Source organism: Phyllostomus discolor, chromosome 6, assembly GCF_004126475.2.
Source record: "Phyllostomus discolor isolate MPI-MPIP mPhyDis1 chromosome 6, mPhyDis1.pri.v3, whole genome shotgun sequence".
Taxonomy (NCBI): domain Eukaryota; kingdom Metazoa; phylum Chordata; class Mammalia; order Chiroptera; family Phyllostomidae; genus Phyllostomus; species Phyllostomus discolor.
Genome location: NC_040908.2, coordinates 45,622,070 through 45,637,881, shown reverse-complemented (window position 1 = coordinate 45,637,881; position 15,812 = coordinate 45,622,070). Strand labels below are relative to the sequence as shown.

The 15,812-nt window shown below is 33.6% G+C and overlaps 1 protein-coding gene across 1 annotated transcript; it reads right to left on the bottom strand.

Annotated features, from left to right (window-relative positions):
• Positions 1-1,415: 1,415 nt before the first annotated feature.
• Positions 1,416-15,350, bottom strand: ETAA1 (ETAA1 activator of ATR kinase). Its single transcript, XM_028515908.2, is given in 7 exon segments — positions 1,416-3,466; positions 8,125-9,753; positions 9,756-10,123; positions 10,347-10,462; positions 13,350-13,426; positions 13,692-13,820; positions 15,000-15,350. Coding segments are annotated over 7 exon segments (2,661 nt in total). The 5' UTR covers positions 15,223-15,350; the 3' UTR covers positions 1,416-3,347.
• Between the last annotated feature and the right edge of the window lie 462 nt (positions 15,351-15,812).

Sequence of the window (15,812 nt, the reverse complement as noted above, 5' to 3'; positions counted from 1 at the left end):
TTATCTTGATTTCATTTGTTTCTAGTATATAAAATATAATTTATACTTATGTATCAATATATCTTATAACTTTGGTAAATGTATTGCTTCTAACAGCATTTTTTAAATAGATTACATTGACTTTCTAAACAAGTGACCATGTTGCTTGCAAATATAGATCTTTCAATCTAGACAACTTTCATTATTTTTCTTGCCTTATTGAACCTCCAATACAGTAGTGAATACAAATAATGAAAGCAGACATCACTGTCTTGTTCCCAATCTTAGGAAGGAAACAGACTTTTACCACTATCATGTTACCTGTACTTTCTTTTTGTAGATGCCCTTAATCAGGTTAAGTTTCTCCCCAATCTATTAATTATGTAACTTTTCTTTTACAGTTGTTGATGTAGTGCATTTCATTGACTTTCAAATGTTGAAAGCCAACCCTACATTCTTGGAGAAAGTGCCATTGGGTCATGATGCATCATTCTTTTTACATAATGTTGGACTTGCTTTGCAAAAATTTTGTTTAGAAGTTTTGTACTTATGCTCAGTTCTTCATTTCTCACACAGAAAACTTACCTAAGAGCCATGTGCCACATAACAATATTTCAGGCAACAATGGACCACATATCTGATAATGGTCCTATATGATTTTAATGGAGCCGAAAAATTCCTATTGCCTAATGTCCTCATAACTATCTCTATGTGGTAGCACATTTTATACAAATACTTAGCATTGTGTTAGTTGTCTACAGTATCCAGTACAGTATCATGCTATACAGGTTTTATGCCTAGGAACTGTAGAGATACAGAATTTTTATCCCAAAATGTCTCTTTGGCACAAGGATTATTTTAGGCTGGAAAATTTTAAGAAACAGTGGACACGGGAGAAGTGCTGAAAACCAAGTAAAAGTTTCCCTTGTAAAAGTCACATTTGTAAAGGAAATCTCCAATCATAAGGGCATCTCCCTCCCTGTACCAAGAAGAGGAGGACAACCTGATCTCTAGAAACTCTTACCAATGCAGAAGGCAACCCTTCAAATCCACAAAACCACTTCAACCCTTGTTTGCAGTGCTTTTCCTGATAACCTCCCATAACTTACTCTCCCACCCCAACATCTTCTGTCCTCAGCTGAAGGTGGTGGTTTCAGTCTTTTTGGCAAGTCACTCAATTTTCCTGGGTCTCTCACATGTACACATAGGAGATACACATGCTATTCAACTTTTGCTTTTTTCCTGTTAATCTGAATTTATTTACAGGGATGTCTCAGCCAAGGACCCAGAAAGGAAGAAGGTAAATTATTTTTCTTCCATACAGAGCAAGTCTATACATCACACAGCCCAGGTACAGGCTATACCACCTATGTTTAAAGTTGCATTCTATGATGTTCAGACAATGACAAAATCACTTAATGATGCCTTTCTCTGAATGTATCACAATCAAGTGGTGCATGACTGTATTTATTTAGGTTATAATATTTTCTTCAACAAATAATAAAGTTTACCTAGAATGCATTTTCTCTACTGTACAAGGATGAACAAAAGTAGGTTTACAGTTGTGAGAAGCATGTTAAGAAACTGGTAATAAGGAACTCTGTGCCAAAGTGTGCTTGAGCATAGACTGTAAGCATGTGAATAATGAACGCGAGCAATTTGAGCACTTATGACATCCTACCGAAGTGAACTGGTCCATGTGGCATTCTTTTGAGTTAACAAAGCTATTGCAATAATCATAACCTGCATGTCTTTTTCCATGTGGAGAACTGTAAACCTCCTTTTGCCTGTCCATGTATACGAGTACATGAAAATACAATTTTCAAAATGATTTTTCTATATAGAAATAACTTAAAATGCATTGAATTATTTCAGTATTATCATAGTTAAAAGATACCTAATTAGTGGTGAAGGACCTAATAGATATTTCACATCTATAACCTTCCTCAGGTCCCCTAAAGCTATTTGGGATGAATGCAGCATCCTTATTGTCCTTATGCCCTCTGCTTAGATTTTACTTCTGGCTGAGCAAATTCCAAACAGATTAAAAAAAAAAAACAGAGTAATAGAGAAAAACAAATGAATAATGTCAGTAAATTAACCCAGGGAAAATTACAGCTATAGAAAATCAAAAGACATTCTTGTTTTTATACCCTAGAATGATTCATTCTTTTTCATTTTTAATCCTCACTCAAGGACATGCTTCCACTGACTTTCAGAGAGAGAAAGTGAGAGAAACATCAATTGGTTGCCTCCCGTAAGCACCCCAACGGGGGATTGAATCTGTAACTAAGGCAGGTGCTCTGACTGGGGATCAAACCAGCAACCTTTGCTGTACAGAATGATGTTCCAACCAACCAAGGTAGGAGACTAGGGCTGATTCGTTAACACAAGAAACAATGAGCATCATATTTAAACAGTCCTTAATGTAGTTACCTTTTTAAGTTTTATACCATAAAATAATTAATACCACAATAAACAAGTTATTTTGTGTGCTAATTAAAACTCGGAAGCAAATGGTATAATTGTCTAGGTATTCATCTGAAAGAAGTCATTCTAATCCCAGTACAGCTTGAACTTACCCTGTGACTTTCAGAATATCAGGACTCATTTCTTACCTATATAATAAAGAAGCTGGATCAAATGATATCTAAAGCTTCTGACAGTTCTAAATGTTAATGATGCTGTATTACTTTATATATATATATAGATAGATAGATAGATAGATAGATAGCCAATCCACTTTTTTTCTAAATGAAACTTCTTAAATCAGCATTTTCTCAAAAAATAGTGGAAAGTTTCCAAAATACATCATATTTTAGAAAATTCAAATTCAAACCTATTTCAGACTAGGAACTGAACACAGTAATGTCCTCACAAATAAATTGAGTCCTTTATTTCCTACCAATTATGTTCCTAAGAATATGAAAGAATTAAACTTCAGAAACAGTTTAAGAAACAGTTACTGAAAGTAAAAACTATTTAAAAAAGTAGTCTTCCTTAACTTAGTTAAGTTGAGCTTTATATTAGGAAAAGACTTATTACAATAAAAAATTAAATAGATAACCTGTTTTTTGAAGATACTTTGCAATCACCATATTTAAAAAATATAACTACTTTCCGCTGAATAATTCACTAGATAATTATTAATTTTCCTGGATTTTCAAAACATATGCAATTACTTTCACATACATCTCCAAGAAAAGGTTTCACTGACCAATGCAAACAGTAATTTATTAAATAAAGTAGAAGTCCATGCTTTATAACTCAGCATTAAATTCTCACAGAGAAATAAAGAAACAATATTTCCTATCATTGATAGTTATCAATTTAAGTCTTTCAACCAGTATTTCACTGAAGAAATCAGGCTAAGTGGGAACTGCCTTCATAGTTGATGCCTGTGCTTTGGCCATTCTTCGAACCAGAGCTTCTTGCCTTTTTTTCTGAATTTCTTCGGGAGAATACTTTCTATTTTTCTCTTCTTCCTCTAAAAATTAAATGAGATACAGATACTGGTTTTATCAACTATAAAGTCATTTTCAATATGCTTTAATTTTTACTTTTTTTATTACCCAGGTGTGTCATACTGGTTTAGCTATTAAGTCACACTAAACTACTAGATATAAGATTCCAAGGACAGATCTAATGCTTCAGGCCAACAGAAAACAATCATTGATTGATCTGTCCCTCCGGATGCGGTAAAATTTCACAGTGCGATAAAATTCGTCTGATCAAAAATGATATATTTTGATATTTAGCAAATAATTCTTGTGAATAATGGCATCTTAATTTACATAATTTACAAACAAATACATTCTAAAAACAAACTGGGATTTTAAATGTAAACTAGTTAAAATATAATAAATTTAAAAAGATACCAATACCTCAAATAGTGTATTTATAAGATAAGCTATACTCATATTCACCTCTATAGAACTGCAAGATATTCACTTCAGCCATTCAGAAAAACATTTTATCATCATAGAGTGAAATCCAGCATGTCAATAAACATGTAACTCACTATTAGATATCTCAAACATTAGAAACATTAGAAAATTGTTTTAAAAAGCAGAGTATCTGAATAAAATCTTCAATTTGAATCTTTTTAATATATAAAAATGTAGAGCATTGATATATTCTTATGCAGCACACTGTATACTTTAACTAAACATACTATAAACAATGTTTTAAATTAAGTAATAAAGATAAGTTTTTTTAATAAAACCTTCAGTTCTACCTCTGCCAAAATACTGAGTTCTATTATAATAAATTTAATTCAATAGTCGTCACTTTGAGCTAATAGTATATTAACAAGAATCAAACTTTAAATAGCAAACCTATTACCTCATTTAATGTTTTAAAATTAAGGTCATCACCTTAATATGTATGTAAATGACCTTGTATTATATTCATAAAACTGTTTATATTGTAAAATTTGCCTTTCAGAGAAGTAAATAAGAATTTGTAATACTGTCAGCAGAGAAATATTATTTATACTGACACTGAAACAAAGGTTCAGAATTTGTTACAAGACATTTCTCTTGTTAACTAAGGGAAATATATGTCTAAAGTATATCACCTGTCTTCCCTTTCTTTCTTGGTATAATGTGAATGGGAGCGGACATTCAGGGTTAAAAGAGATATATTTTATGCACACTCCCTAGTGATTCTCGGGCCATTTATTTCCTAAACTAATTATCTTACAGAGTGTAGCTTTTTTTCCTTACAGAAAGATACTACAAGATACTTTAAAATTAGCTAGACTAATTATCTAATATTTTAGTCTCACACCTGAGAAACACAAGAAACTCACAATATATATATGTACAGTTTACATTCAATCGACCGTAAGTTTGGAAAGAACACAGGTTAATAATCCATGACAACAGAAAAGAACACAGTTCCCTAAAATTGGCCTTGCAGTTGGCTTGGTGATATTCTGGGAAATAATGTCAAATGATATAATAAAGTCACACCATGAAAACCTGAATTAAAGAGAGTCATCCATTTCTCCCACCAGCCCTTCTTCCTTGAACTCAATCTGCAATAAAAGTACATAGCAAAGTCTCAAACTATAGCAAGGTACAAAGCAACCGTGGGTCTTAATCTTTAACTTAAAGCAAGGGTCAGCAATTTTTTTGTGTAAAGTGCCAGAAAGTAAATATGTTAACCTTTGAGGGTCATCTGGTCTCTTATCCTAACTGCTCAGCTGTCACTGGAGCATGAACACAGCCAGGACAATATATAAACAAATGACGTGGTTCTGTTCAAATACAAATTTCTGCAGGGACAATAAAATTGGAATTGATTATAATTTTCAAAAGTAATGAAATATTGTTCTTTTGATTTACAATGTGAAAACCACCTCAGCACGCTGGCTGTACAAAAACAGGCCACACAGGCTGGATGGATCTGGACAGGCCACGGTTTGCCAAACCCTACCTTCAAGGAATGAGGCCCTTAAATGGGTTTTGTTTCAAAGACATTCTGCAGGACAGCAGTTTGCTACATAACAAAGAAAAAGAAAGTGGAACCAGTAGAAAATATTATTAACAAGGTTAATATTCATTAGAATATTACATGCAAAAAATCAACCAAAAGGAAAATTGGTAAAGTAAACTGAAAGGCAGATTATTATTCATTCATATAAATGCAGACAGGTTAGTGGATATATGTTTTGGGAAAAATCAAATGTTCTAGAGAGATTTAGTCTTTAATGAAATTATAACTATATGTAAACTATTCATTTTGGAAGTATGGGTCAATTAGTTACACTTATTTGAATATAAACATTTAAAATTATTATAGATTGAAAATTCTTAAAGTTTCAATATACCTAGTTTGGGTCATAATGTAGAGATATATTCATGGTCAGTATTGATAAGAACATAAATTGATGTTAACTTTTTTGGAAGATTTAGTAATAACCATCAAAATTCAAACCATTCTCCATCAATTTGTCAGTAATTAACAGATATAATCACAAGAGTATGCAGAAATTTATGTAGAAGGATATTCACTGGAGGACTGTTTTTAATACAAAAAACTGCAACCAAACTAAACTTCCATCAATAGAGTTAAATAAGTTGTTATATCCATATAATGCCACACTATGTAGTTATTACAAAGACTGAAGCAAATCTGTATGTACAAGTAGGAAAAGACAGTTTCAATATATGAAGTGAAGGTAGAACTGAGTTGTCAAATAGAGGGTATACAGTATGCAATTCTATCTATTTAAATAAATCTATAGGTACAAACACACACATTTTTATATGCACAAAAAATGTGACATGATGTATTCCAAACTGTCAGTAGTGCTTCTCCTGAGAAATGCTTGTGGAAGAGGAGAAATAAAGGACTTTTATATATATATATACATATATATGTATATATATATATATACATATATATATATATATTTTAAGGGGAAGGATCACATAAATAGGAAAGTTTTAACAGTAATACCAACAAAAGCATTATCTAGAATCTAAACAATAATTTAATAGTAAAGGAAACAAAAAACTTTCTTATGTTAGCACTGATCTACATAATAGATAAGAAAGCCAAGGTGAGCTCCAAGTGAGGGAGACTAATTAAGAAAATCTGTAATTACGAATTAGTACAGTACATGCTGTAACAGAAGTTAGCACTGGGGATTGGAGTAAGCCAGAGAAAGTGAATGTAAATCATTCTGGAGGTGCTTACAGACACAGCATTTCAAAAAACAAGTGAAAAATGGCCTGGCAGGTTGGGTGTGTGAATGTGGGGGAACTGTTCTGGTGAAGAAAACAGCATCTGCAGACATGAGGCTATGAGAAAGCACCAGGCATTAAGAAGCACTAGTAGCTACAGCAGACATATTCCCATTTAAAAAATACTATATTATCAGTGAATAACAGGCCTTTCACATTATATTGCATGATATTCATTCAAATACTTATTAAACATCTGAGTGGAAAATATTGTGGCAGGAGTAGGTATTCAATGACAAGACAGTAATCGGTATTTAACTATGATTTTAAAAGGTGAAGGAAATAAGAGAGATGATGGAAAATAACAAGACTTACTTATAGATTGTTCGAGGAGGGCCTCCGTGAAAGGGTAGGTAATACTTAAACTGAGACCTAAGGATAAAAAGGCACCAACCAAAGAGTGGGATTGGGAGGGAGCAGACAAAAATCGAGAAGTAGTTTTAGTTGAGAATAGCATAGCCAAAGGTCCAGAACTAGGGAAGAAACTATTTCTTTTGAGGAACTGAAAGACAAGATGGTATAGATGAAGCTTAGTACTTAAGGGGGAAAAAGAGGGCAGACAGGTGATGAAAGACAATCCCAGGCCTTGTTGATATCAGTGTAAACTTCAACTTTATTGGAAATAAAATGGTCAGCCACTGAAGGCTGTGGTTAAGGAGAGGAATACATGTTTACCCATTTGTGAAAGATTATTCTGCTCTTTGGCGATTGGAATCTAAATGGGACAGGTGAAAAAGGGGACTGCAGTAGTCCAGTCAATAACTGCTGCCTTGGACAAAGGTGGAATCGGCAGAAAGTGAAATAGACAATTTTGAGATAATTTTGTGGTAAAAACAACAGAACTGGTTGATGGAAAGGATAATTTGAGAAAAGAGGAACTGCAAGAATGAAAGAAGACAGGTTGTACTGAGTAAGTAAATTAGAATTCTTATAAAAACTAACAGAGTTTTATATCAGCTATTACACTGGAAGAAGTGTTTAATTAGAATGCCCTAAATTTTCAAATATTATTTGCCTAGATGTTCTGCTAAACATAGAAGAACTACTCAAGTTCTAAAACAATGAGATATTTTGTAAATAGAGTTTCACACAGTATATATCCTAACATAAATTTTCCATAATATAATTCAGAAAACATTCAACAAATATTTACTGAGTGCCTACTACATGCTAGTCACTGTATTAAATGTTGGTAAAGAACCTGAAACAGTCTTTTGAAAACAAATACCCACTCTGCTTATTACAGCACAATTATTCACAAGAATCACTTTATGACTTCTATGTAATCATAGTTTTTACCTTACATGTTATACAGATTTAATACAACAAAAAAACTAGTTTGGCTACTTTCCAAGATGATACCTTTCAAAGAAAATGATTTCATACATACCTTTAGAAGGTTGTTTCAAAGATTCAGGTTTCACCAAGGATTGCTGTTGAACAGCCTTCCCACATAATGAGTTGACAGTTCTGTTTCTCTCCGAACTCTGTGTGATTTTGGTATCACCGATACTTCCTGTTACATAATTTTGATTAATATGGGAAAGAACTGCAGAATTTCTGATCTTTGTAAACGTATACTTAGAAAATCTAACTGTACTGTTAAGGTCACTCTGAGCTTCATCTGTTATAGTCCTATGGGACAGAGGACTAGTATTCAAGTTCTTCTTGTAACTAGCTATTTGTGTCCTCATTTGATCTGAATTCACATTCACACTTGAACTTCTTGTAAGAACCGATCTGGAACTACTCACTTGTACTGGAACATCAGTATTATTCCAAGATACAGGCAGATTATTGATTAGACATTTTGAGTTCTTAGAGTATAGAGTAACATTTGTTGTAGTACCTGAAAAATCTGGAAAATTTCCACAAATTTCCCCTTTTTGCATCTTCACTGATTTATTTTTTTGTGAACTCTCTGTCAATGAAGATGACTGTGCTGAAACACTGCTCAAATGCGTTGATTGCACCAACTGACTTTCTTGTTTTGATGTAGTAAACATGGTTTTGGCTCCCTGTTTGGAACTATTATTAATCTCAAGTATACTTTCTAATGTCTTGCTGTCCTTTCTCATGTTGTGCTGCTGAGTTAGTCTTTCAATATCATCACATGCTTGGTATAATAAGTCATCCTCTACATCATCAGCTTCCCATGCTTTATCAATTTCATTGGCAAATGATGGGTCATTCCAATCATCGGAGAGAGAATGGAAGTTGGATGCATTTGTCTGATTTGCATTGTTCAAAGCAGCAGAGTCAAACGGAACTATATTAGAATGTGTCTTAAAAGACTGATGAAAAATGGACTTATTTTTTTGTTCCTCAGAATATCCTGTGTTCAAAGTAGACTTTTTTTGTGACACATTTACATTAGAAATACATTTAGTATGAATATCTTCCTTTACTTTTGTTGGATCAGGTGCAACTGAACAATCTTGAGTTTTGTCTTGAATGGTTTTATTGAAAGATTTATCAAATTTCACTTTATTTCCAATGGATAGTAATTTGTCTGGTTTATCATTTGAATCTGGTGAAAATCTGTATTTTCCAGGGTCTATTATTTCACTGGTACGTGTCTTTGAAGAAACATCTAGTAAAATTTTTGAATCTCTAAACCCAGGATCTAGACTTACATTCATTCTTGAGTTAATTCTATCACTTTCACTGTTAATGGTACAAATTTCCTTTTGACCAACAATCTGGGCTATTTCAGGGACAAGAAAGGGTTCAGACATTTCTACATTTTGTGTAACAAAAGGTTCATTACTTAGTAAGTTTTCCCAATCTTCCTCAAAATCACCAGTAGTAAATGCATCCATGAGCTTATTAAAAGCTTTTGGTTCCTTAGTATTGGAAGTTACATAAGATTCTGTCCTTTCAGGAGTATCTGCTTGATGGGAAAGTGAAGTTGCGGGTTTATTTGGCAGTTTTTCAGTGACCTGAGTTTTGTTAGTAATGATTTTCTCCTCTTTCAAAGCACTTTTCTTTTCAAAGGTAGTAATGGTATTCCAAAATCATCTGACCAGTCCTGGCTTAGCTGTCCACTACATTTCTGAGTAGAACCATCAAAAATGGCATTAAAGGCTGCTTCAGCATTTTGGTCAAATGGCATCTGGCTGCTATATTGATCACTTCCCACAGATACTTTGGTGTTTCCTTTCATCAGCTTCTTTATTACAGCATTATCTATTTCGGGGATGATATCATGTAATAACTGCATTTGTACATTATCTTTATAATTATTTAAAGTCTCTGCTTCTGAAATCATCTGGGTAAAATCATGATTCTGCTTGTTTTGCTCTTGAATCACATCAAGCTCTTCCATATTTTTATCAAATTGCTTAGCTAATTTCATAAGCTCTTCTTCTTGATTTTGTGTTTTTAACCTATATTTTAAAAAATTATAAAAGTTATGAGTTATTACAAATATTCAATCGTTATTTAAAATACTATATTAAAATTTGAAACTTTTAATATATAATTATTTTACGACCAAAATTTTACATGTCAAAACTAAGGAAAAGTTTTTTATACATTCATAAAACCAAAACAGAATATTGAAATATTTACTTCACTGAATGTCAGAGAAACTAAAAAGTTTGAACTTACTTTGTGCAGCTGACTTTTTTTGCTCTTGATTTTCCTTTTGCAACATTAGGAGTACAAGGAATAGCAGCTTCCCCAATCCACACACCCAGCATAGAGTCTGTTGTTGGTTTTTCATCCTTTGGCAGAAAGGGTGGAAAAAGGCAGGAGGGAAAAAAGGCTATAAATTACAGAAAAAATTTTTTCCTCAAGTAGTAAATTCTGTCTGATAATCAGGTGATAATTACTAAACAATCTCCAAAACAACAGCTGGAGGATGGTAATAACAAGTTGCAAGAAATGATACATTTATGTTTTGGGGAATAAAAACATTCAGAATTTTGAATTTCTTATTTTCAAAAGCTGTTTGGGTCTAGTAATTTGATTATTTAGCAAATATGTATTTAATAATAAAAGCACATTTTTATCAAAAGAAAGATGATCAACTTATAAGATAGTCATAAAAATAAGCATTAGTGTCAGAAATAAACTGTTAGTAGAAATCATGAGTTAAAAATGAAGACACATGTGAATTCTTTCTGTGTGACCTGATTCTCCAAATTTTCCCTATCCCCATTATAATCTTTGTCTATAGTTGGACAGTCTATGTTAACATGAATTAAGAACAGTTAGATAGAATTAATGTCAGGACTGAGTCAGAGATGAGTATAAGGTTAGAACTAATGCAAAAAGTAAGGTAGGGGAAAAGTTACTTAAGTCCTGTATATTTTTGCTATGCCTTTCAGTTACTTGATCATGTACAATATTGGAGAATGAGTTTATGCCTTGGTTACAAACCAAACCAGCAAATCAAATAGGTTAATATTTTCTACTCCATTTTTATAGCACCTAGAATGAACATAAATATCACACAAGGTAAAAATAATCATATCACTAAATTATAGGTTATTTATAAGAATTATTCTTATGACAGTTCAGCATCTCGCAAAATGCTGGATGTAAAGATGTCAGTGCATGTTTATTTACTAGAATTCTTAATTGATCAACAGGCTGTTTTCTTAAATGTTCAGTTGATTCTATAGATTTTAGCTTTGCAAAATATTAAAAAAAGCAATACTTTCACTTTCAATACATTTTTTCCCTTTTGTTTTCACAACAACCTTGATTTAGGAAAAATATTCATAATAATTTAATTATGGATTTTTTGGTCCTTTTTTCAAGTAATTTTATATTCATTCAATTTTTAGCGAATAAGAGCATGATAATTTTACATATCCAATTGTATACAGATATTGGTCCTTTGTTTATTTTTGTATTATTTGTGTTACATTTGAAAAATGCCTTCATTAAAAATTACACAATACAATCCAGGCACTGTACTAAGATATCTAAACACATTACTTTATTTACTCCTAAAGAATACAGGCTGTGTAGTTATAAAAATGATGGGGAAATATACCCACATCTTCAAACAAACAACATTGCATAAAAGTATCCTTGAAAAAAGTATAATGAGTGTCCAATTAAAATGGAAGTGCATATTTCTTTAAAAAAAAAGCCATTTCTAAAAATATTAAGGTGACAAGTAATTATTTGAAGACAACTCACTTAAAAATAAACATGTCATTTTTTTAAAAAGACCTTGATATTACCAAAGATTTATGTTTTAAAAGAGCTCAATTGAAAAGGGTAACATTTAAAAGCAACTAATTTCACTGTATTTTTTTCTTATGCACAAGTTACCACTTGCATACTGTTGCCATTTCTTTCTGTGAGCTATTTTTTTCCAGCCTACTTAAGTAAAGAGTCCAATAATTTACTCAACTATCTTTTTATCACTATTTAGGCTGGCCAGCCTAAACACATTTTATTATGCTTCTTTCATGTGAAACCCACAATTAATGAAGATCTATTGTTAACTCATGAAGTAAGTAGTATTATGGCATAAATGCTATTTAACTAATGAACCAAATGGAAAATGAATTTCTATGACATGCCAAACATGGAATGTGGAGAGCTAGTAGCAACAGAGTTGTTTTGACTATCACACTTGTAATTTCGGATATTTTATTGCCATTAAGAAAAACTTTATTTCCTGCCTCCTCCACCTGGATTATGGTGATTCTGTGTAACCACAGTTTGGATCAGAGCCATCTATTGTTTTTGATCAAGATAGTCACTATCCATGGGTGTGTAAAGGAAAAATACCGTACTTCCTTCAGAGAAGACACTAAGCAAAAATTGGATGTTTTCTGGATTTAAATATAAATAAGGAGAAAAAAAAGGAGAGTAAATAGGTTGAGAACAGACATGGACTTAATATTTCTATTTTACTCAAGCAGTACAACAAATAAAGAAAAAGAAACTTTTGCAGATGATTCTATGACAGGAAATAATTTTAACTATCACAATTCACTTTAACAAAACCTTGTATTTATAGTGTTCTATCGTTTACAAAGACTTGTTATCTAACATAATTATCATAATCATTCGATAAAGAAAGCAAGACAAGTAATTTTAATTTACAGCTGAATGAACTGAAGTTCTGAGAGCTTAAGTGACTTGCTGAGAGTGACCCAGTGTAGGAGGTGGTCAGGGAACCAACTCGGAATACACTGTTTTTCCACCTTTACAATGATTCTTGATGATCTTGTAATTCAGCAGTATAAGAGCAGTTTCAATGGAGAAAAGTTGCCCTATACAGTCAACAATTACCAATCACAAACTTAAAAGTTTAAATTTTTATTGTCAGATTTTATTATTTTAGTAACTTGAAAATGATGCCATATATTGTGAAATATTAAAAACAAAATAAATACAAAGCTCTAATCAAAATCATCACTGTAAAAAACAGAATTAAGATAATGATGTTTAGGAAAATACATATTACTGATTTTACATTGTTTCTTTTTTTCAAAATATGAATTTTAGTAGTAGAAAAGGTAGAAGTAATACCTGCTACTCTTTTCAGAAAAAAGAATTGTAAAAGATGAAACATTTTTCATATAAATGAACTGTATAAGGACTTAGTGGCATAAAACAAATTATAAAACTAGTGATATTTACCTGAGGAGCAATACGATTAACAATATGTGAGATCTCATCACTATCTGTGGTGTAAATCTTTGTTTTTCTTCCTTTACCTAAAGAAACAAACATATTTCTATAAATGTAAATTAAAAAAACTATTTTAAAAAATATGGTCACTTCTTAGAAAACAATTTCAATTAGCACAGCTTAGATCACTATGCACCGTGATTTCACATGTGCATCACAGCAACACAATCAGATAAGATTCTCAAACATCTATTGTAAAGAGTTCCTGATGTTCTCTCACTGATATTCAATAGTTAAATCTTAATCACTTCTCAAATAGTCACCCAGATAAAAATATTAATAACAAATTACCTAGCTGTTTGGTCATTGGAGAATTTTGATCCCAAAAGATATCATTTTGTCCATCTGGATCGTTAGGAGAACTGAAGGTAGATGACAATAAATCCATTTTCAGCACTCTCTTTGGTGTTTCATACTTTTCTACATAAAATAAGAGTAAAATAGCAATTGTTGCATTTTAAAGCACTGCTTTATAATACCCCAGTGTCAAATAATAGCTCTTAACAAGATTACTTTTTACAGTACAATTATATAGTTTTCTCCCAGGTAGGAGTTAATGTAAATTTTCACCACTTAAATGTTTCACATAAAAAAATCCTTCCACTACTTCCCATATTTAATATTGTAAACAGAAAGTATTTTAAGATAATCTAGTAGGTCTGTGAACGTATAATACTGTATCCCCGCGGTATAATCTAGTCACTCCATTCTTCACCACTGGAACTTGGAGGCTTTGAGAACCACGTGTAACTTATAGACATATTTCAACAACCAAAAACACCCCAGCATAAGCCTCAGTAAGTCTATTCAGCCGATTTCACCAACTCTAACTAACTTACACCAATTACTAAATGGCTTTAGCGATCCACTTCTTGTAAAGTTTTGTCTAGTATTACTTTTACAATTTCTAAAGATTTGTTTTTGTTCATTCTGGTGTTGCTTTAGGAGAATACAGCAAAGACAAGTATGGTAACAAAAGCCATGTTTTAAGAACATGCTCTAAGAAACAGCTTTAGCGTGGGTTTCAGTTCCTACTAGGATTTACTGGAAAATTTTTTAAAATGTTAACACTAAAAATTGATCAGAATTAATTACTCGGAGGCCCTACTTTGAGAGGCGTTATATACAGGAACTTCCGGTTTATTCAGAAAGAGATGAGACATCACCAAGGCTTTGAGAACAGATACCCACAGCTTTCCATTTGGCTCCTTCTCTAAAGTAAGCCGGGGCAAAAGGTTAAGCGGAAATAATTCCGCTAGGAATAAACTGAAGGCAGCAGGTCGATCAGGTATTTCTTTTTGCTCCGCCGCTGCTGAGTACTTGGAGGAAAAGCCTAGAAATCAGCCGCCCGCCCTTCATCAAACGGGTAAACCCCACACGACCTATTTCTGTGGCAGGGTCAAGCGGGTGATCATATCTAACGGGGCAGTGCTCAAAATCAGGACAGTGGGGAAGTGTGTCGCGTTAGTTTTGGACCCACGAGGGGAGAAGCCCAGAGAAATACACCAGCCCCACTCCCATCCCAGGTTTCCCAGTTGCAAGCTGGGCTGTGGAGCTGCAGTGCCGATGCCCAGAGTGGCCGCGCTGCCCACGTCTCACCCTCGGGGTTACTTTTACTGCACGAAGCGGCTACTGGAAACTTCTCTGGACGCGGCAAGGGCTGGGGAGGCCCATCTCCGGCCCTGCTGAACCCCGATCTGCGGGCCGACCTCAGCCGCCTCTTCCCTGACTCGACCACCGAGCCGCATTCCTCTGCCGCCACCATTTTCCGCGGCGTATTCTTCAGGCCAGGGTTGTCACCAAGTTTTCTTCTCCGATTCATTGCCTAGGACCCCCCTCCACCAGCCGTTTCTCCTTTCACATTTTGCACAAGCACAGTAAGGCAGCGGAATTACAAAACGGGCCAGCGCTAGTCAGGCCGCCGCCATTTTTGCCGGTGGCGCGCGAGTAAGAGGCGGACGCTGATTGGCTGCGTCTGGCGAGGGGCGGTGCAGTTCGCGTGCGGTTGGAGACGCTGGGCAGCCCGCCTCCGAACTTGGGGCGCTCCGGCCAGGGTCTTCCCGATTGGGAAGGAGTGCAAGGTTTAGAGGTGTGTGCAGCAGTAACTGACAGTAAGAATGTACGAGATGAGAGAAAGATTTAATCCACTGACAAGTTTTTATTCAATTTTCAACTAGATTTACACATAACTAATTCAGATTATTGTGGGATTTAGTATTTTCAAAAATAAAAGGTATAGATTAGACAGGAAGCATAAAGTTTTCTTCTTAGATGGTACCTGCATTCAAATATCCAAAAAAAAGTAGGAAAAATTACTAAATTCACAGATTAACAAAGTGGCTGATACAAAGTCAGTATTCCAAGATCTACTATGTTTCAATAGATTAGTAACAAACATTGACATTTTGAAGA